The following is a 21,171-nucleotide window of genomic DNA, read 5'->3' on the forward strand; positions in this document are numbered from 1 at the left end:
CCCAGACACCCCATTTGGTTTTTTTAAAGAGATTTATTCATGTTCATTTTAGAGAAAAACAGACTGCAAGCAGGAGCGGCAGAGAAGGGGGAGGGAGAATCCCCAGCCAACTGCAGTGCGGGCAGAGCCAAGGTGGGGCTCCACCTCAAGACCCTGAAATCATGACCTAAGCCAAAACCAAGAGCAGAATGCTCAACCGACTGGGCCACGCAGGCGCCCCTAGGCCCTTGTTTTTATACCTAACTCAGCCGCCTCCCTGCCAGAAGGAACTACAGCAGAGCCTTCTGCCCATCACATTTTCCCAAAATGTGATCAGTGCCCACCGCCCACCCATCCGATTTATAGGCACCTCTCCCGGAGTAAGCTGTGAGCACTGGACTTTGTCAGGTTCTGATCACGCATCCTGGCCCCTTTTTGTTCTCGCTGGTTTCCTTTCTTGCAGTCTAGCCTTTCCCGGGAGCCAGTGTGCTTCCTTCCCAGGCCCCTGCCGGTTTCCCGCTGCCGCGCCGCCAGACCCGGAGGCCGGGACTCCGCGCCACCAAGCGAGGCCGCTCCTTGGGTGCCCGGGTGCTGACAACGAAGAGCTAACGCCCAAAGACAAAGCGGAGCCCGCGTGTGCGACGGCGCAGGCGTTCAAGGAGGCTGCGACGGCGCAGACGCGGCGGCGACCTTACGCTCCCGCTGCTTCCGGGGCCCGCCCCGCCCCTCGGGTCAGAGCCTCGCTCTTCCGAGTCTCTATGGTACCAACTTCCACCGCGCGCCACTCCTCGCGAGACTTCGGCGGCGCAGCAATGGCGAGATCGTGAGTGCCGCTGACGGGAGTCAGGAGAACGGGCTGGGACGGGGCTCGGGCGAGATCGGGCCGGGGGAGACCCGGCAGGCCAGGCCCGCCAGGAGCGGAGCGGCGGCTGGGGGCGCGAGGCCCCTCCGGGCCCGGACAGCCGCCCACGACCAAGCTCCCGCCTCTTCCCCAGATGCCGCGTCACTGCTCCGCCGCCGGCTGCTGCACACGGGACACGCGCGAGACGCGCAACCGCGGCATCTCTTTCCACAGGTCAGCGCGCGTGCGTGCTGGCGCGCGAAGGTTCACGTGCGCATGCCCCCCTTTCTCCCTCTTCGTGGAGCCACGATTGCGCACGCGCCTTCCTCCGTTTGGCGCGAGGCTTGTACTTGTAGGTGGGAAAGGTGAAGGGGGCGGTGCCGGTGCGACTGAGGCTAGGTGGGAGAGGGAGCACGGGAGGTCCACCAGCCTGGGGCCCTCCGTTCCGTGACTCTTACCTGGTAGGTGGTACTAAGGAAGTTGCTCTCTTGAGGCCTCAGTTTCCTCACCTGGGCTTGGGCGGACGGTGTTCACCGGGAGGGTTGAAGGGAGGTCTGGTGGCGGCATGTGCAGGACCAGACCTTGCCCTCTGGAGAGCTTGGGCAGCTGGAGCCCAGGGTTGCAGACACCCTGGGCTCACTGGTTTGTGGCCCTGCAGACTTCCCAAGAAGGACAACCCGAGGCGAGGCTTGTGGCTGGCCAACTGCCAGCGGCTGGACCCCAGCGGCCAGGGCCTGTGGGACCCAGCTTCCGAGTACATCTACTTCTGCTCCAAACACTTCGAGGAAAACTGCTTTGAGCTGGTGGGAATCAGGTGAGCCCCCTTGGCGGCCATCACTGGGGCGGGGTTTGAAGCATGAGTAGCTGGCCGATTGGGGCAGCTGTAGAGTCAGAAGAGGAGTATCCTGGAGTCACTGGCTGGGGGACAGACGGACCTGGTTCCCAGCGTGGCTGCCTCTTCCCAGCTTTGTACCTCGGTGACAGTAAGACCCATGCCTCAGGATAACTATGCCAGTGACAAGAGAGAAAAACATTAGCTCTTTCAGAGGCTTTTCCTTAGAACCCAAGTCCTCCCAGCAAGTCCACAACGAAATTATTCTTTTCGGCTGGTCAGCCCAGTTCCGGTGCAGCCTTTCTCCACACCTTAACTTTGAGGAGTCCTGCAGGGAAGAGAATGGTGTCTCTACCCTAACTTTGTATTCCCTAAATTAAGTGCTTGCAACATGCCTGCCCACCTCCCACAGTACTAGCATGGGAGAGGCTGACCCAGGGTGCTGGGGGCATGCTAGCTCTGTGCCCTGCGGGTTGCCCTGGGTGGAAGTATGTGTTATCCATCTCATCCAGGCCGCTTTCCCCCACAGTGGGTATCACAGGCTGAAGGAGGGGGCAGTTCCCACGATATTTGAGTCTTTCTCCAAGTTACGCCGGACAACCAAGACCAAGGGGCACAGTTACCCACCTGGCCCCCCCGACGTCAGCCGGCTCCGGCGATGCAGGAAGCGGTATGTGCGCTGTGGGTGGAGGGTGCCTCGTTCCCACCCCAAGTCTGAGAGAAGGGTTTATTTAGGGTGTCTGCCAGCAGCCTTGCTGGACAGGGTCCTGAGCCAGCAGAGTGGGCTCAGTGGGCTGGTGAATTGGGGTCTGCCAAGGCCTGGGCCTGACCTATTAAGTCTCTCTTTCTCTCTTCTCTCAGCTGCTCTGAGGGCCGAGGGCCCACGACTCCATTTTCTCCACCTCCACCTGCTGATGTCACCTGCTTTCCTGTGGAAGAGGCCTCAGCCCCTGCTGCTTTGCCTGCCTCCCCCACCGGGAGGCTGGAGGCTGGCCTCAGCAGCCCCTTCTCAGACCTCCTGGGGCCCCTGGGTGCTCAGGCAGATGAAGCAGGCTGCAGCGCACAGCCCTCGCCGGAACGGGAGCCAGAGAGACAGCCGTCCCCCCTCGAGCCACGGCCCGTCTCACCCTCAGCCTACATGCTGCGCCTCCCACCCCCAGCCGGCGCCTACATCCAGAATGAGCACAGCTACCAGGTGGGCAGCGCCCTGCTCTGGAAGCGGCGGGCTGAGGCTGCACTCGATGCCCTGGACAAGGCCCAGCGCCAGCTGCAGGCCTGCAAGCGGCGAGAGCAGCGCCTGCGGCTACGGCTGAGCAAGTTGCAGCAGGAGCGGGCACGGGAGAAGCGGGCGCAGGCGGATGCCCGCCAGACTCTGAAGGAGCACGTGCAGGACTTTGCCATGCAGCTGAGCAGCAGCATGGTGTGAGCGAGGGGCTGCTGGCCCCAGGGCTGACTTGCAGGGCTGCCTCTTGGGCCTTCAGCCTCTTCCTCCCTTGGAATCCACCTGGAAAGGGATCCAGTCTGAGCTGTGTCCACCAGACCTGCCAGATGCCACAATAAAGTGGATTCTAGGAGGCCCTGGTGTCTGGCTCAGCTGGGGCTGGGACCCCTCCCCTGGAGTCTGAGCTCTCAGCTGTGGAGAGCAAGAAAGCCCAGCTCTTGCCCACCCTTCCTCATGCAACTCCAGGCCCCACAGGGTTTTCTGAGGGACAGGATAGTGTGAGCACAGGCCAGGGGCAGCACCAGGAACCCTCCTTGGTACCTGAAATGGCCTAGACTTAAGCATTCTCGTCTCTTTGAAAACACTTATGAAACCCAGGCCAGACTCAGTCTGTAAGGACACCTGCATGGCTTCCATCCACTGGCCCAGTCTGCCCAGCAGTCAGTAGGGTGCAGCACCTCAACCTCAGCCTGCAGACCAGCCACCCCCTGACCACTGGGTCTGGCTTATCTGAAAAACACACAAGGATGGCGATTTCTGACCTGGCGCTGTATGCTTGGCAAGTAGGAGGAGCCCAGCAATGACCCTTCTAGTCTCCAGAGGTCTGGGAAGAGGTAGGGAAGCTTGGAGGCAGCCTTGGGGGCAGCAGTCCTGGCCTCGACCTGAGACCCCATTGTTCAAGCTGACTGGAATGTAGGCTTCCCTGCATCTGTGATGGCGAACAGCTCAGGGTACAGGGTGGTTTTAACTGTACATGGAACCTCCCTGCTGGGCTTTAGCCACAATAGCCCCAAGAGCATAGCTGAATTTCCCCTAGTCCTGGAGTGTGCCACACAATGTTCTGAAATTGGTTTTCTAGAGTCCTTGGTGTGTAAGTCCATTTATTCGTATGTTTAGAAGAGAAAGTCAAGCGACCACTGTAGAGCAGGGTTTGCAGATCATTCACTGAGGTTTCCAGACTCACAGAGGCTCATCTTACGCAGGGCCATTTCAGCTTGCTAGCGGCCTTATGGACTTGCCTTACTGAGGGTGCCCACCTGCCACCGGGACTCCCCATCCGTGTGTACACAGCACCTGGGGTTCTTGAGCAAGGGCTGAGGGGTGGCAGGTGCCATGTTTGCGTGGGGGGACAACTGGAAGGAGGATGTGAAGGACTGTTTCCCCCAAAGTAGTTTCCTGGTAGCCAGGGCAGAAGGGTCCCTGGGGTGCTTGTTGCCAGAAAGGAGGCAGACCAGTGCTTTCTGTGTCAGGGTGGACTCCCAGGGCCTTCTGTTGCGGGATGGGGGAGGATGCGGTAGCCAGTCCTTAGCTTCCCAGCCTAGGCAGGAGCCTCTAGTGAGCGCGGGAGCAAGACAGCCTCGGGACTCCAGGGTTTCCCTCGGGAGGGGAGCCGCTAGCCTGGATTTCTGCCACAGCCCTCCCCCTACACCCCCTCACCACTACTGGGTCACCCCAAATGGGGCAGGAGTTGCTGACATGGATAGAGAACCGGACAGGACTGGTTGGTCCCAGCACTTGGGCCACAAGATCTGTCGTCCTCAGCTCAGGGAGGGCCTATGGCCATGAGGTGTGCAGAGATCAGCACTACTGTGGTCTTCATAGCATGTCTATGAGAAAGAATAAATATTTAGGGACAGATGGGGACCTGGGGGGGCACCTTCACTGACTCTTCCCTGGCACAACCGGGGGCCCCTGATGTGCACACAGTGGAGTGGGATCCTGCAACCCGTCTGGAAGCCAGGCCCAGGACAGAGTGGCTGCCCCCTCAGGCTCGGAGCTGACTCAGGGCCCTTCACACCCCAAAATTCATCCGGAGTCAGGTTCCATGTGCCCATTACTGTTGCCCACCCACAAGCTCCCGGCGATAGGGGCCCTTACAGCAACCTCGGTGAAGGTGAGGGGTTACTGTGTAGCCCCCACATCAGAGGGGCCTTGGCAATAGGACCCAGTGGCCAGATTCACAAGCCATGCCGACCCTGCTGGATGGGCGGCCCCACCCCAGCTCCCTGGTGGGCTCTCCCATCGCTGGGCCCTGGCTTCCCATCCATGCCTCCAACTGAGGAGAGGGTTCCGCCTGGGGGGCTTGTTTCGCCATCCACTCCCTGTGGGACCTGTGTCCTCAGCAGTGCAATGGGGGCATTCAGACACCCCCATGACCCCTTTCCCTTTGGCGGCTCTGGGCACCCTGCCCCTTGGCTGGCAGGTCCAACCACTCTGCCTCAGGCCTCAGCGTGGCCGGCGTAGTCTGCAGCGGGCAGGGCGGGAGCAGGCATGGTTACTCTCGAGGGGGCCAGCACCGCGGGGGCCCTCATATGTCGGCACCCAGCTCCGCGCACTGCTTGTCGGAGATGTGGGAGGCCAGGGAGTCTATGATGTCAAGCAGCAGCTGCTGGCTCAGTGAGCGCAGGGTGGGCAGCTTGGAAACCTGCAGGAGGCAATCAGAGGGCCCAAGCAGGATGGAACCGGATTCTCCTGAGGGCCAGGGGTGGGCTTCGGAGTCTCCCCGGAGCGCCACCAAGCCAGGGCGTGGGCTGACTCCGAGTGGCCAGCGGCCGGGCCCTCTGCCTGGCTAACCCCGGGGGCCCACTGCTGTGGGAGATGAGCGGCTTCCACGCGCCCCACCCCGCACCTGGCCAAGGCCAAGGGGCAGTGGCTCCCGTGGAGGGGAGGGCGGCGAGCGCGGCGCCGGGAGGGCCCTGACCTTGGTGAACTGGTGCACGATGATGTGTAGGCAGTGCCGCTTCATGTCCAGCGCCTGCGTCTTGTCAGCCGCCTCCAGGATCTGGAACGGCAGCTTCCTTGAGGGGCTGCTCCCTCTCTCACGCACCCGCCCAGGTTCAGGGAGGCCCGGGGGCCCCAGTGAGCTACCTGAAGTACATTCTGCACCGTCACGTTCATCTCCAGGTTCTGCTTGCAGTACGCCTGCAGCCGGTTGTTGTAGAAGCCGTAATAGTAGGGGGCCGCGAACAGGTAGCTGCGGGCTGGTTAAGGAGCTGCCGGCCAGAGGGGCTCATCTCCCCACCACCTCCCCATCTCCCCCGAGCGGGCGCAGCCGGAGTCCGGGCCCAGCAGGGGCGAAGAAACCCGAGCCGCCTCCTGCTTGCTCAGAACAAGGAAACCACCCCAACTCCAGAGGCTGGCCCAGGGCTCCGCTCCAACTCACTCTCTACACGGACTCTTGAAGTACTCAGGGGGTCGAAGGCCCTAGTCCAGACCCCAAAAAAACCCCAGGAAGCCTCTCCCAAGAAAACAGCCACATGCCCATTTGCAGGACCGACTATGGCCTCACAGAGCCCTGGAAGTCCTCTCGCACCCGGTTCAGACCCCCAAGAAGTGCCGTGACCAGGAATGCCTGCGTGGCAGTCTACTCACCTGTCACACAGGACACTGACCGACCCCGTCCTCTGGGCAGTCATGAGGGTCAAGAACCCACCCACCCCTCCTGGCTGCAAACCCCTCCATGCCTGCCGACCAACCCCTTCAGGGAACCCCGGGAGAGCATGAGGCACCGGGGAGCCCCTGGGAGACCGCGCGGCCGAACTGCCGAGCGTGGGCCCCGGCGGGAGGATGCAGGGAGTCCTCGGGCGGCATGTTGACCTCGCCGTAGTAGATGTAGCGCAGCATGGACTCGAAGGCCTGCCTGCTGGGCACCATCTCCCCGATGGAGATGTTCACCTGGCCGTCCTCCGGCATGAAGGACCGGAACATGGCCTCAAAGTAGCTGCGGACAGGGGCGGTGGAGTCCCGGCTCTCGGCAAATGCAGCGGGGCGGACACCTGCCCGGCCCCGCCACCCCCCCCCAACCCACCTGGAGCGGGCGGCCAGGATGGCCTTGTGGGCCGGCCTCGGGTGCCCATCCAGCAGCAGAGTGATGTCACAGAACTCCGCACCCGCTCCCTCCAGGTACGCCTTCATGTCCTGGATCAGAGACGTGCCTGGTGCGGAGGCCAGAGGGCAGTGTGGAGGGACCTGGAGTAGACGCCCCCGCCCCTCAGCAGACCCTGAGCCATCGGATTCGGGCCTTGGGGCCCCATGGACACTTCTTGCACACCTGCCCATGTTGCTGCCCTGAAAAAACCTCCCCCAGGGCCAGAAGCCCTACTCTGGCCCGCCCCCCAAAGTCTGACCTCCCCGACTCAGCCCAGTGAGGCCTCCTCCCCGCCCTTGAGCTTCAGCCCCCTCTGGGCCTGGCAAGCACCGTGTCCTGCCAAGTGTCAGCCAGGGCCAAGGGCCAGAGGCAGCACAGGCCCCGGGGAGTCAGGGGATGAAGGAGACTGTGCTGTCCCTTCCCGGCTAGGTGGGGACAAGGGAGGCACCAGGAGCGTCGGAAGTCTTCGGACCACGCTTACCCCTCGCTGTGCCCCAAAGGCTGGCCGCGCCTAGAAGGGCAGCTTAGCGACAGCCATTGTGACCGTGAGCACGTGGCTGCCAACGGAAGCCCTCAAACCTGATGTCAGTCAGGGCAGCCACCCTTGCCAGCCAGGGGCCCCGTGTCCGCCTCCACGAACGGGCTCAGGAGACTCCCCGCCCTCAGGTGCACAGCCGCAGTCGGATGGCCCGTGGGTCGGGGGCCTCTTCCTTCTAGTGAGCCTGAGCTGACTGCCCGTGCCGCTGAGCCCCAGGAGTGCTCTGGGTCCCCTGCGCCCATACCCCACCCCGAAGGCCAGGCCGGTACTTCCATGGCTCCCAAGTCTCCACCCAAGACGAATGCCATCCCTGTGTGCTGCCCTCAGGGATGGGGCCTGGGTCCCTACCGATGTCCACGGGCTGCTCTGAGGGGGCGCGGGGAGGCGGCTGCTGCTTCCGCCGCACGATCTCCACGATCAGTGGGGAAGAGAGGCGCTCGAACTCCTTCATCATGATCACCTGGTTGAAGTGGGACTCCTTCACCACGAAGTTCAAGCAGTGCTCCTGGGACACACAAGCCGGAGCAGGCAGGCAGGGTCAGGCCTTGGCTGATGGGGCAGCAGCCTGGCTGGGATGACTTTCGGGGGGTGGGCGGCAGCAGCCTGGGGTGGGGGTTGGCAGCGGGGGACAGGGCTGGCGGCGGCAGGCAGGGTGGGCCGTGCGCACCGGGCCCGCACCTTTAACTGGCCCAGCTGCAGCCTGGCGGCGCTCTCGCACACGACCAGCACGTTCTGCAGGTCCACGGAGGCCTCGATGTACTGTCGGCACAGCTGCTCCAGGCGGCACAGCTGGAAGCTCAGCGCCAGCTTGTACACGTCCATGATGAGCAGCACGTCCTCCACGTGGCCTGCAGCCAGAGCTCCCTGAGCCACGGGGACGCGGGGATGGGGAGGAGGTGGGGGCAGGGCAGGAGGGGGGAGCGTGGGTCCGGGACATCAGGCAGCAACTCCACCGCACGGGTGGTCACGGGTGGTCGTGGCTTCCGAGCCTCGGGCTGCCCACCTGCCCACCCTGCCCCCACCCCCAGCAGCGCACCTTTCCGTGGGTACTTGATCTTGTCTGTGTAGAGGAACTGCATGAGCACCTCGAAGGGCCGGGCCTCAGCCTCGCGGATGGCCACGCGCAGCAGGGGCGGCCGGGCCCCCCCTACGGCCCCACCAGGGACCTCCCTGGGAGCCGGGGCTGCCTCCTCCTCCGGTTTCTACAGGGAGAGGAAGGGGAGCTCAGGGGCGCCCCGTGGATGCCGCTGCCCTGGCCGGAGGGGGCTGGGCAGCACCTCACCTGGGCCAGCCGCTCCCGCGCCTGCACGATCTTCCTGCGGAGCCAGCGGCTCCGGGCGGTGACAATGGCCACGTGGCCCTGCACACACTCCTCCTTCTGTAGCAAGAATGACATCTTGGTGGGGAGCACAGGACACTCCTCCTGGCAGGCACGAGTGGGAGGCCAGACATGCCTCGGTGCACAGCCCCCACCCCACAGCATGGCGGGCCGGCTGGGCACAGGGAGGGCACCCACCTCGCCCAGCACAAACTCCACGTCGCAAAACTGGCGGCTCTCCCACAGACGCCCGTAGTCCTCATGCAGCGTGCACTTGGGGTAACAGGAGAACTGCCAGAGGAGACCCCAGTGTTGCCACGGGAAGCCACCACTGGCCCAGGCCCTGCCGTCCTCCAGGCCACGCATCCCCAGCCCAGCTCAGCCCGACTCCAACCACCGGCCCACGCCTGCTCCCAGGCTTCCACTGGCTCCACTGTGAGCCCCCAATGCCGCCCCATCCACCCCACCCTGCACGGAGGTTCCTCAGACTGCCCTCGGCCTAGAGCCCCCTACCCCACCTGCCAGACTCCCCGGACGGGCTGTCATCCCACCAGACGCAGCCCTGACTCCAGTGCCTCGGACAAGCCCCACCCCCCGACTGGACCTCAGTTTCCATCATCTGGGGCCCCTCCACCCTGGCCAGCGCCCCTGCAGGCGGCCCATGAGCCCCACCTGGAACCGGTACATCTCCCCACTGCGGATGTTGTTGTCCACGGTGCCCCCGAAGATGTACATGGCATCCGAGATGACGGCGGCTGCGTGGAAGAGCCTTCCGCTTGGCAGCTGGGCGGGAGAGGGGGCGGATAAGTAAGCCCGACACGGACTCCTCTGAGCCTCAGTCTCCCCGTCCGTGAGAGGGGCCGACCGCAGGACTGGCATCAGGGCGTGAGGGAGAGCGGTCAGGGCGCCAACCCTCACCTCGGAGGCCGGCGGGGCAGGCTGCTTGGCTGTGGTGGTGCCGAAGTCCAGGCCAAACACGTCTCGGGACTTCTTGAAGCCACCCCGCTCCTCAGAGGCCAGGGCAGGCGCCTCCTCGGACGCAGCTGCTCGCTCTGGCACCTCAGCCCCGCCGACCTGGAGCGGAGAGACAGGCGGGCATGGGGCCAGTCCGCAAGGGCCCCGCAAGGCAGCAGACACCAACCTCCTGCCGACCCTGTTCAAGAGCCAGAGCGCAGGGGGACACGTGGGAGGGGCGGGGCCGAGGACGGGGCCCTGGCGGCGCGGCTCGGAGGGGCAGCCGGCAGCAGTCAGGGTGGGCGTTCTGGGAGAGCATCCTCAGCACCGTGCAGACGGGATGGGAAGTGAAATGTTAAAAGCCCACAGGCTGCAAGAATGGAGGAGAACAGGGGCGCAGGGCCTCGGGTCGGGCCAAGGCAGGTGTCCAGGGCTGAGGGCCTCAGTCATCCTGGCTCTGCTCCTGGTGGCCATCTGGAGCCCCGGGAGCCCTCTGAGGCTGTGAGGAGCTGAGGGCAGTGGGGAGCAGGTGAGTCAGGACCCCCGCCCCTCAGGCCACGAGCCCTGGGCACCCCGGCCGCCATGCCCGGCAGCACTCGCCTCGCTGTCGGAGCTGGGCTGGACGACCTCCCAGGTCTGGAAGTCCACATCATAGCAGTGCAGCTCGTTAGGCAGCGTGTTGTCCGCCGCGCCCCCGAACACATAGAGGTGGCGGTCAAAGGCCACCATGGTGTGCCCGTAGCGCCGCTGTGGGGGTGGTGGGGAGCCACGAAGCAGGTGCTCCGTGGGGATGCGCGTCCACCTGGGGGCGTGGGACAGTGAACCAGTGCTGGGGGGGCTCCTGCTCCCCAACCTCCACCTGGGTTCTGAGGCCTCCCTACAGCAGCGCCTGGGCAGACCAGCCGGCGCAAAGGCGGGCCTGAGCGCGTACGCCCAGCGCCCCTCATCCCCTTTCGCTCTGGCACCAGCCCGGCCTGAGCCCCGTCCTGCCCCCAGCCACAAAGTGGGCAGCAGCGACAGGCAGGAATGGGGGGCTCTGTACAGTGAGGCCATCCCACTCTTGGGAATGGCGACGCGCCCATCACTCTGACATGTGGGATGGTTCCCACAGCCAAGGCCTCACTCCCGGGAGCTACCGGGACCCCGTCTTCCGATGCTGCTCCTATGTCCGCTACCCTCCCGGGACTTCCCGACACCTTCCAGCACATCCTGTCTTTGAAACCCAAATGATCCAGGCGGGCCACGCTGCCAGGAGGCTGTTCAGCAGACGGGAGATCGGCCTGGGCAAAGCCCAGCTGGGGTGGGGCGGGGCGGAGGGTGCTCTGTAAGAGACCCCCGCGCTAAGCATCCGGCGCTAAGCATCACACCAGCAGCCTTCTGTGTGTCTCCACGGGAGATGGTACCTGGGTGATGCCCACACCGCGGGATCTGCCCACCTGCGCACAGCCTCAAGAAAGCCAGGCGCGTTTGTTCCCACCTCTGGGAGGGCGGGGGCAAAGGGCACAGGCACGAAGCTGGGCAGGCGGCCGTGTGGGGGGCTGGAAGCAGGCCAGCCTGAGGAAGGCGGCACCACACTGACTCCACCCCATGGGACTCCCCTGCTGCCGGGGGCCACTGGGGTCTCCTAACACCTGGCCTGGGCTGCTGCTGGTGGCAGGATGCCCCCCTGGTTTCCTTCATACCCCTGTCCACTCCGCCTCGAGCTGCAGCTCTGCCCCCAGTTCTGGCCTGGGTCCCTCACCCTGCAGCCCTCTGTCCCCTCAGTGCACCCTCCTCAGCCCCACACCCCTGAGCAGCCCTCAGGCCCTGTGCCTCCCCCAGTAGCGGCACCCCGAGAACCCTTCATCGATTAGCTGTCTGTGCGCCTGGCCAGAGCCTGCATGTCTGCCCCAACCCCTCCCCACATCTGGGCATCGCTGGCCTCTGCTTCCAACGTCCCTCACCTCTCCAAATCTGTTCCTGCTGGCTTGGAGCCCTCCTTGCAGCCCACCGCTGTAAGCACCGACGCCAGGACAGAGATGCAGGCCTGTGCGCAGTGTGGCTCCCCTCCCAGGCCCGGCCAGCCCAGGCCAGGAGAGCTGGGTGGGTGTTAGCGGAATTTCCCGGCCAGGATGTCCTGACCTTTCTCCTTCCCAGCCCATACCTCTGGCCTCCAGGGCAGCTCCAAGTCCCCTCCCGAGCCTCCCTGACCTGCAGCAGAAGCTCCCTGTTCGCTCCCCATCCTTCGCTCCCAGAGCCAATACCCGGCCTGCACCACCTCTGGGCTCGGTCCCCATCGCGAGGGCTGGCCTGCAGCTAAGGACAGCATAGGCTGGAAGCTCTCGGGGCCTGAGCACGGCTCCAGTCCTCTGCCACGGTAGCAGATCTATACCAGCTGCATCTGTTACTGGTAGCACTGGTGGCACTGACCAGGCCATTCACGGGGCAGGAGCCATCCTCCACACTGGACAAAGAGAGAGGCCAGCCGGGCCCCCCTTGCTGAGCCACAGCCACAGCCCAAGGGGCGTGCTTGCGCGGTCTGTATGAGAACAGCCACATCCCCTGGCTCTGGAAGGGCAGCTTGCCCTGTTGTTCCACGGACGCGGGTGCCCACCCTGGGGCCCACCACCAGGGCACTCACGTCTTGTCCTTGAACTCAAACTGGAAGAGGTTATTGGTTATCTTGGCTCCGCTCTGTCCCGAGAACACAAACATCTTGTCCCGGCACACGGCCACCGGGAAGTTGCAGCAGGACGGCGGGATCTCGCCACTCTGGGCCACCTGGGGAAGGGAAGGCGGCTCAGCCAGAGCCCTCCCGGGACCGGCTGCACAGGGTCGAGACTTACACCACTGACGTGGGCCTACTTTCGTTCTTGAAACTTCTTCCGTGAATGAGAGTTCATGGATTAATTTCTGTAGAAGAGCTTAAAGCCCCACCTCGTCCACCCAAAATGGGCCCAGTTTCTAACAGTTGAGGCTAAAACTCATCACTACAAGGGAAAGACACCCCAGGGGGAAGACAATGGAGATTGCCCAGAAACAGCAGCGAGCAGGACACCCGCCAGCAGGCTGAACTCGCTGTGTTCAAATACGGGTGGCTTCTACCCAAGCTGCACCAGTGACTGAACACGCTACCGCGCGAAGCACAGAGCCTTTAGTCACTAGGTGAGTGCTGCTGGCGTCGGACAGGAGGTCGGTGAGGAGCGCGAGGCTGGGGACAAGGCTGGGCTTTGGCAAGGGGAACAAAGCAGCCCCCACCCCGGCCCCCCAAACCCCTCACCTCCCTGCCTCCCCTGCCCCACCCCGGCCCCCCAAACCCCCCACCTCCCTGCCTCACCCCGGCCCCCCAAACCCCTCACCTCCCTGCCTCCCCTGCCCCACCCCGGCCCCCCAACCCCCCCACCTCCCTGCCTCACCCCGGCCCCCCAAACCCCTCACCTCCCTGCCTCCCCTGCCCCACCCCGGCCCCCCAAACCCCCCACCTCCCTGCCTCACCCCGGCCCCCCAAACCCCTCACCTCCCTGCCTCCCCTGCCCCACCCCAGCCCCCCAAACCCCTCACCTCCCTGACTCCCCTGCCCCACCCCGGCCCCCCAAAACTCTCACCTCCTCCCAACATGTGAGCTCCCGGTCCTGGAGGCCAATGGTCCACATGTCGTTCAACCTGCATTAGGACAGAGGGGTCAGAGTCTCCACAGCTGGGGCTGACGGCAGGGTGGGCCTGGGCCCGGCCAGGAGGGATGGCTCCGGGGAAGGACACATCATGCAGGACTCTGATCGGGGGCCTAGGGAGCAGCCATGAGGTAGGAGCTTCAGGGTGGGGGTGGGGGGCTGCATCGAATCCCCCCAGCCCAGACGGCAACACGTGGCCTCATTCACAGTGTCCAGCCAGTGTGGCAGGGTCCATCTCACTCTGACCCCTGGGGCTTGGAGAGGACTTCAAAGAGGCAATCCTTGCGGAAACTACCAGTAACAGTGCCACCACTTGGAGCTGCTGCTTCTTCTTTTTTTTTTTTAATTAATTTTTTTTAGTAATCTCTACACTCAACATGGGGCTCAAACTCACAACCCCAAGATCAAGAGTCACGTGCTCTGCCAACTGAGCCAGCCAGGGGCCCCACCTCTTGGAGTTTCTGTGGTGTTGAGACCTTGGGGAATGAGTACATGCTACTTTTACAATCAGAAAAATACAGCAAAGCCCATTTTCTAAAATGAGGAGGAGAATGCCTGGTACATAGGCGGGAACCCTGTGATGTCATCCAGGGGGAGGGGCTGGGTCTGAGGCCTGCTGCTGCCACTACCTGCCCCACAGGGTCCCTCCTCACTGTGGGCCTGAGTATTTCCACCCCAGCAATTCAGGGGGCCACTCCCCACCCCACAGCTCTGACAATACCCAGCTATGACACCTACTGCCGTGGAGACCAGCAACCCGTAGACAGCAGCACAAAAATGCGCCAGGCCTGCCACCCCTCAGACGCCCCCGGGAGGGACCGCAGGGGTGCTAATCCTTCTCACTTCTTGGGGTTGGGAGGGAGCTCCCTCAGTTGCCCACCACATCCATCCCCCCCATCTTCTTCTTCCCTCACTCCTGTGCACGACACTCCCCTCCTGAGATACCCCCAGCCTGAGCTTTCACATGCCGGGAAGGCCCGCTCTGGGCCTCAGTCCACTTGGGGGCTGCTCAGAGGCGGGGTGCTGGGGCTGGGCACCACCTACCTGGCATTGCCGTCGTAGCCCGCGAAGATCCACAGTTTGTCACTATACACCGTGGCGCCATGGGCGGACCTGGCGACTGGCAACCTGCAGCACGAGGAGGGGATGAGGAGAGAGGCCCCCCCAGCACGGACCCGGGCCTCACAGCCCCACGAGGCCGGCCGGGACCCCAGGGCTGCCGTGCCTACATCTGCTGAAACCAGGCTTCTGGGGATGCCTGCCGGGTGTCATGAGGCTGAGCTCACGACAGGCAGGGGGATGAGGAATTCAGATGTCCACAGGGTAAAGCCCTCTCCCGGCCATCACCAAAATATCAAAGGGGAGGGGGTGTCCTGGCAAAACAGGACCTGAGAAGCGCCCATCAGCAGTCCGTTGGGGCCCCTTCTGCAGTTTGAAAGGAGAGAATCTAAGAGCAGGGAGTAGGCCTCAGACAGGCACAGCTGGGAGTAAGCACAACTCAGGCCTCTCTTGGCCTCGGGCTCTTCTTCTGTAAGCTACAGGGGACCCAGTGCAGTAGCCTTTCAGACACCCCCCAAAGGTTTCAGCAAAGTCTCTCACCGTCCTTCAATCTTCCACTCCGTCCACTGGCCAGTTGCAAACTTATATTCAAAAAGGTCATTTTTATTCTTCAAGTTAGAATTGGAATAAATGTCCCCAGTGTAGCCCCCTGGGTAGAGAGAGGGAGAAAGTGTCATACTCAAAGAGAGCGTCCCAGAGGCTTCAAACCCCAGGAGGTGGGGGGCAGAACCTGGCCTCACTTAAGATGTATTCTGGGCCTCCCTCCATAAACCTCGGGGAGCACCTACTGCCTGCCTGACTCTGTACTAGGCTCTGGGGACGCAAGAATGAGCAGAACCCTGTCCCTGGTGGAGTGACAGAGGAGGGAAGAGAGCCACCCTTCCGCCCAGTCACAGAGGCGGATCATTCCAACCCCGTGAGATGGGGACAGTTAGGGAAAGGGGTCCTTGAGAGGTCCCCCGGCCACTGCAGGAACCGAGGACTCCCGCGGAGAAAGACAGGGAGTGAGCCCCGGGCCTGGCGGCAGGACGAGGCAGCTGCGAGCCCGGAAGGGGGCCCGGGGCCCTGGAGAGGGGGGCAGCTCACCGAAGACAAACATGCTGCTCCCGGAGACAACGGCCGAGTGGTGGTAGCGGGGGGCTGGCGGAGTGCCGGTGGTGAAGGCCCTGGGCGTGGGGGGGGACAAGGCGCAGGGGGGTCAGTCAGCAGGGTCAGCTGTGCGGTTCACACCACACAGGGCAGCCCCTGCCACCCCCAGGATTCCTTTCCTTTTTCTATTTTGTAGGCAATACCTACCTCATTGTAGAAACTTTAAAAAAAAAAGGGGGGGTTAACCTTTGTATTATTTTTAGTAGGCTCCACGTGGGCCCAGCGTGGAGCCCAACACAGGGCTTAAACTCATGACCCTGAGATCAAGACCTGAGCTGAGGCCAAGAGTCAGGTGCTTAACCAACTGAGCCGCCCAGACGCCCCTCGTTACAGAAACTTCGAACAAAAAGTGTTGATAAGGAAAAGCACAAAACTAGCGCCAAGACTTGCCAGAAAGCACCATGTAGACCATTAGGTCACCCCCCCACACCTCTCCCATGCATAACGATGCCTCTGAGTAATGCTGTAAATGGAGTCACGTGGTGCGTATTCTGTAACATCTGCGTTTGGAACCCACCAGCAGAGTGCGGCTCTGGGCTCCGGCGCCCCTGCTGCCCACCTGCAGCGCCGCCACACGCTCTCCATAGTGAACTAAAACCCCATTTCTACCGCTTTCCTGGGGCTGCTCCTTGTCAGAGTTTTATCCCACAGCACTTATTAGTAAAGGACTTACGGTCTTTAGGGTGATTTTTAAAATTAACCTGTAACTATTGGCTATGTTATGAAAGCAAGGTGTGAGAGGAACGAGACATAAACTTCTTCGGCAATCCCAGCACTCAGTGATGCCACCCTGGGCCCGGACGTCCTCCTCCGTCAGAGGGGGTGGTGAGACCCCACCACAGAGGGGACTCGGGACTGGCGAACGCACGCAGAGCCCCTGCCCAGAGGGTGGCACCCAGGTGACTCGTGGGTTCTGTGCCCCTCCTGCACGAGCAGACGGCAGAGCTCAGGAGGAAGCCCATACCTCCTCATCCTGGGGTCCCTTTCTCCCCCTCAGCTGGGAGCTGCCCCCTGGGCAGGGCTGGAGACTGGAGCAGATGGGTACAAATATGCCGTGCTCAGAGAGGGCAGGTGTCTTGCCCAAGGCCACACAGCTGGGAGGGCCATCTGTGGAAGGCAGCCAGGGCTCGCATGAGACCCACTACCCATGTGGGGTCTCTGGGCAGAAGAGGGTCCCCACAGGGACACGGAGGGAAGCAAAGCCAGTGCTGCCAGCCCCTGGGCAGCACCCCTGGGCAGCACAGGGTTGGTCCTGGAAGGACCCATTGGCCGATAACCCCCACCCCCTCGCCCCAGGTCACCTCCCATAGCAGCGGCTGGCCCAGGAGACAGGCCCAGTGACTGAAGGGCTCTCCGGAGGCAGAATTTGAGGACTAGTAACCAATCAAACAGATCCCCGTAATTAAGAGGATTCGGAATAATTAATCTGAGTTGTGGACTGGGAAAGGAACCCAGGAAAGGGAGACGAACGCTAAGGGCCACTGTTATCTGCTCCTGGAAGCTTCTCTCTGGCTTTCCCTAGCACGACTCTGCTGGCAGTCAGGGCCCGGCACAGGGCTACCGAATTCTGGGGGAAAGGGGAGCTGGGGCTCAGAGGCCACCCACCTGCACCAGGAGCAGTCCTTCACGTCGAACCGCAGAAGGTCGTTGAGCATGGTCTTCCTGAAAGACAGCCAGGGACATGTGGGGTCAGTTCTGGGCTGGCCCGGGTCTGCTCTCCAGGACCCGGGACAGGACACTGCAGCCCCTGGGGTGGGGGTGGGGCCGTCGTGGGGACTCAGCCAGGGCCAGGCAACCAGCTGATGCCCGAGGGACCAGAGAGTGACCACAAAGGAAGTTTCCAACTAGTGCGGGTACCAGGATGGTGACACACGTGGGACCCGCCTGCCTGGGGTCCGGTCCGAAGCATGATCCTGGCCACCCAGCAGCTGCTTGAGGGCTCCCACTCCAACGTCTCAGCGCCCCCTTCTCTGAGGCTGTGCCACGGCAATGCAGAGCTTCCCACATCTCAGGGGAGGCCCCTTTCCTCCTCTCTGATCTTCCTTCCACCTCTTTATTGCAAAGCCAAGGCAACCACATTGAAGATACAATAAAATGGAAAACAAATCCACTGGCCACCTACCAGGACCTGCATGTTACCATGCGGCCCTTGTCAGTTAGAAGAAGGGAGTCAGCCAACAGGAGCCCAGCACCCCTTGCACACCAGGCCTGTACAGGGCGCCCCCCTGCACCCCTCCCTCAGTCTGCACCAGGGGGCTTCGCTCCCCACTTGCATTTACAGAAGAGGAAGGGGCCTGGGACGTAAAGGGCTGCCTAAGGCCATGCAGTCAGGAAGCCGGGAGCTGGGAAGCAGAGATGGGACTATAATCTCTCCCCTCTCCCGCCTCCCCTCCCCTCCTGCCCCCTCTCCGGCCCAGACACTGCAGGAAGCCATCTTTCTTTGTACCCAGTCCACCTTTACAAAGTTGCACCTGGAGTGAGACAAATCTGTATCCTGTTTCTCGGTGCCACGTTGTAGCAAACTATTTCTGCTTGTTGCTACACCGTTGTCATGCCAACTCCCCCTGCTACAGAACACTCCTGGGGAGGTTCCCCACCACTGCTCTGGGCTGGACCCCCGGCCTCTTCTGGTTCGGGGGACTGTCATGAAGGCTGCAGTGAACATCTGTGGGTGGATGCCTCTTCCTATTTCATTCCTTCATGTGACACACATTTACTGAACCGTCCGTGTGCAGTACAGGCCCCGCCCCGGCGGAGGACAGGTAACAAACCTGTGTGCGCTCTGAGATAACTGAGATGAGCTGTGCGATCTGTGTGTGCTCTTACCACAGAGCCAGCAAGAGGGGCAGAAGGGAGGGGAGGGCTGACAGCTGGTCCAGTTGGCCTCACGGCATATTCCAGAGAGGCAGAAGGGCGGGAAGGAGGGAACCGCCAGTACAAGGGCCTGAGCTGGAGATGCTTGGTTCACTCAGAACACAGCAAGGCCGTGGCAGGGCCCAGGGCAGAGGAGTAGGGCGGGCACAGGCGCACAGGGCCGCGCGGACCGCCAGGACAGCTCGGGCTTCTAGGCAGACGGAGGGGAGCCATCCCCAGGTTACGTGCTGAGGAGGAGCACACTCAGACTTGCGCTTCGAATGGGTCCCTCCGGCTGCTCATGGGGAAAGAGGCTGTGGGGGAGACAGGCTGGAAGCCAGGGCCCATGGCCAAGGAGACCATTCTGCCCAGTCTGCAGGTCCTCAAAGGGTCCAGCGTACCCCACCAGCTCCAAGTCAGCCCCCCCAGGGAGTCCTGAAAGACCGAGGCTGCAGAACCATCAGAGGCCAGCCCTTCTGGGCTTCAGGCCAAGTCCCATAGTTGAGAGGCATGGACAGAATCGGTCCCGTGCAAACACTGCACCCGCATTACAGCCAAATCTCCGTCCTGAGCCCTTCCCAGCTCTGTGCTCGCCGACCCCCAGGAGCACGCTGCAGAAGCAGGGTAAACAGGGGCGCCTGGGTGGCACAGCAGTTAGGCGTCTGCCTTCGTCTCAGGGCGTGATCCCGGCGTTGTCGGATCGAGCCCCACATCGGGCTCCTCCGCTGTGAGCCTGCTTCTTCCTCTCCCACTCCCCCTGCTTGTGTTCCCTCTCTCGCTAGCTGTCTCTATCTCTGTCAAGTAAATAAATAAAATCTTTAAAAAAAAAAAAAAAAAGAAAAAAGAAAAAGAAGCAGGGTATACGGTCCCCCATATACAGAGGAAGAGACCAGGGTGCAGTTAGTGCTGTTAAGCCACCTACCTGAGCCCAACCAAAGTCACAAAGCTCTAACTTGAACGGAGCCCAGTCTATCCAGGAGACCAAGGTCCAAGCCTCAGCCCCCCATCTAGCTGGCTCCCAAGCCTCCCAGAGCCTGGTGGGCATCCCTAGCCTTTCCCGACCACATCAGCGAGTGAATGGGGGCAGGGAAGCCCTGCCCAGACTCCAGGCCTGATGCGTTCGTTGCCCTGCTGATCCCTCTGCTCGGAACACTCTTCCTCTTTTACCTGATTCACTCCGACTTATCTTTCAGGTCATCAAACCCTCCCGGAAGGCTCCCTTGCCCGGACTAGGCCCCCTTCTCCTCTCCAAGCACGTCTGCTATGCCCACACCCAGTACTTAACGTGGCCCAGCTCCTGATAAGAGCTACAACAGCTCTTTCCCTCTGGGAATGGGTCTTAGGGGAACACCGCCCGAAGGAAGCGGCTACACAAACCGGAGGTTTACCTCAGCCATTATCTTTCACCAAAGCAGATGAGCCACAACTTAACAGGGAACAAACAGTTCGTGGGATGGAGGTAGAGCCCCCCAACAAAACACCAGGTCATTGTCAGGAAAGTTGTTTCCCAGGAATTCATAGCAATGTGGGAAAACCTTTACAGAAAGTGGAAAATACGGGAAATAAATAAAACTGTCCTCTAAACGCTGCCATGTGGCGTATGGTGATGAAGTGCAGTGAAGGAAAAGTGGGGAAGGTGGCAGCCAGGGCGGACGCGTCTCGTTCAAGGCTGTGTCCACGCACTCAGAACAAGAGGCACATTTCTGTGTCCTAAGCATGTGCTACCCATTGAATGATGTGCTGAGGGCCTTGAGGGCCGAGACTCTCACATGGAGAAATGAGGCTGAGTACTTAGCTAGCCCCAGAACCACCATGTTTCTCCCTCCCTGGTCCAAATACCCTGGGCTCATGCTCACTCACCCATTGTCTCCACCAAATACATAGATGGCATCTTTATAGGCCACCACTGTGTGCTTGCTGCGCCTGGAAAAGAAAGAATGGGTGGGCGGCAGTGAAGCTGGGACCCTCCTGGGGGCACCCAAGCAATGAGAATAAGCACCCAGGCTGCTGCAGAAATTAGATAACACTTCTCAACTGCCAAGATCGATCGAGATCCCTAAATTCACAAGTACCCCAGGACCCTGTATACGGGGACCCCGACATTGCCCTGGGACTGCCTCTCTGGACTCCCCGCCCCACTGCAGAGCAACTAGGACCCCAGCTCCAGACCCACAAACCCAACTTAATTCTAGTACTCTGCCCCAGGCCACCCGGCGCCGAGACTCCCTCAGAACACCATCCTCCTGGACATCACCACTTCCTCCCCACCCCCCATTACCAGATCCCATTCCTGGACACCACGCCCCAGCCTCGGCCCCTGGACCCCACCCCGGGCCCTCCTCAGACACCCCCCTTCCCCAAGACCCCCTGAACTCCGCCGTACCGGGCCCCCACGAACTCGTCGCAGGGCGGGAGGCGCCGCCAACGATGCACTGTCTCGAAGGGCCCGAAGTTGAGTGTCAGGTACTCAACACTGTCCGAGCAGCTGTGGTCAAAGTCCACGCTCGGGGCTACCTTGGACCGTGCGCTGCCTGCCAGGGCCCCGGCCCCGATCGGGCCTCCCGAGCCCCCCGGCCCAGCCATCCCCGGTCCACGCCCGATCGGCCACCCGGTCCGCGGGACGTGCGGCCACCGCCCCGGGCCGCCCCGAGGGACTACATTTCCCGGCGAGCCCTGTGCCAACCGCGCC

General features: G+C 62.3%; 2 protein-coding genes across 2 annotated transcripts; one reads left to right on the forward strand and one right to left on the reverse strand.

Annotated features, from left to right (window-relative positions):
- The first annotated feature begins 740 nt into the window (after window positions 1-740).
- Window positions 741-3,227, forward strand: THAP7 (THAP domain containing 7). Its single transcript, XM_045802555.2, has 5 exons — window positions 741-802; window positions 975-1,054; window positions 1,479-1,634; window positions 2,182-2,322; window positions 2,514-3,227. Exons 2-5 carry the CDS (start codon window positions 975-977, stop codon window positions 3,076-3,078), a joined length of 942 nt encoding a protein of 313 aa, XP_045658511.1. The 5' UTR covers window positions 741-802; the 3' UTR covers window positions 3,079-3,227.
- Window positions 3,228-3,954: 727 nt separating this feature from the next.
- LZTR1 (leucine zipper like post translational regulator 1) lies at window positions 3,955-21,159 on the reverse strand. The gene is made up of 21 exons (XM_045802552.2): window positions 20,866-21,159; window positions 20,343-20,405; window positions 17,235-17,291; window positions 15,567-15,646; window positions 15,021-15,129; window positions 14,466-14,549; window positions 13,356-13,413; window positions 12,392-12,531; window positions 10,372-10,573; window positions 9,736-9,891; window positions 9,490-9,600; window positions 9,016-9,108; window positions 8,782-8,877; window positions 8,536-8,701; window positions 8,178-8,347; window positions 7,848-8,004; window positions 6,902-7,028; window positions 6,665-6,814; window positions 5,962-6,067; window positions 5,795-5,875; window positions 3,955-5,518 (listed from the first exon to the last, which is right to left on the reverse strand). The coding sequence occupies exons 1-21, from the start codon at window positions 21,063-21,065 to the stop codon at window positions 5,402-5,404; spliced, it is 2,523 nt and encodes an 840-aa protein (XP_045658508.1). The 5' UTR covers window positions 21,066-21,159; the 3' UTR covers window positions 3,955-5,401.
- Window positions 21,160-21,171: the final 12 nt, after the last annotated feature.

This window comes from Ursus americanus, chromosome 30, assembly GCF_024610735.1.
Source record: "Ursus americanus isolate L20-20 chromosome 30, mUrsAme1.1.p, whole genome shotgun sequence".
NCBI lineage: Eukaryota > Metazoa > Chordata > Mammalia > Carnivora > Ursidae > Ursus > Ursus americanus.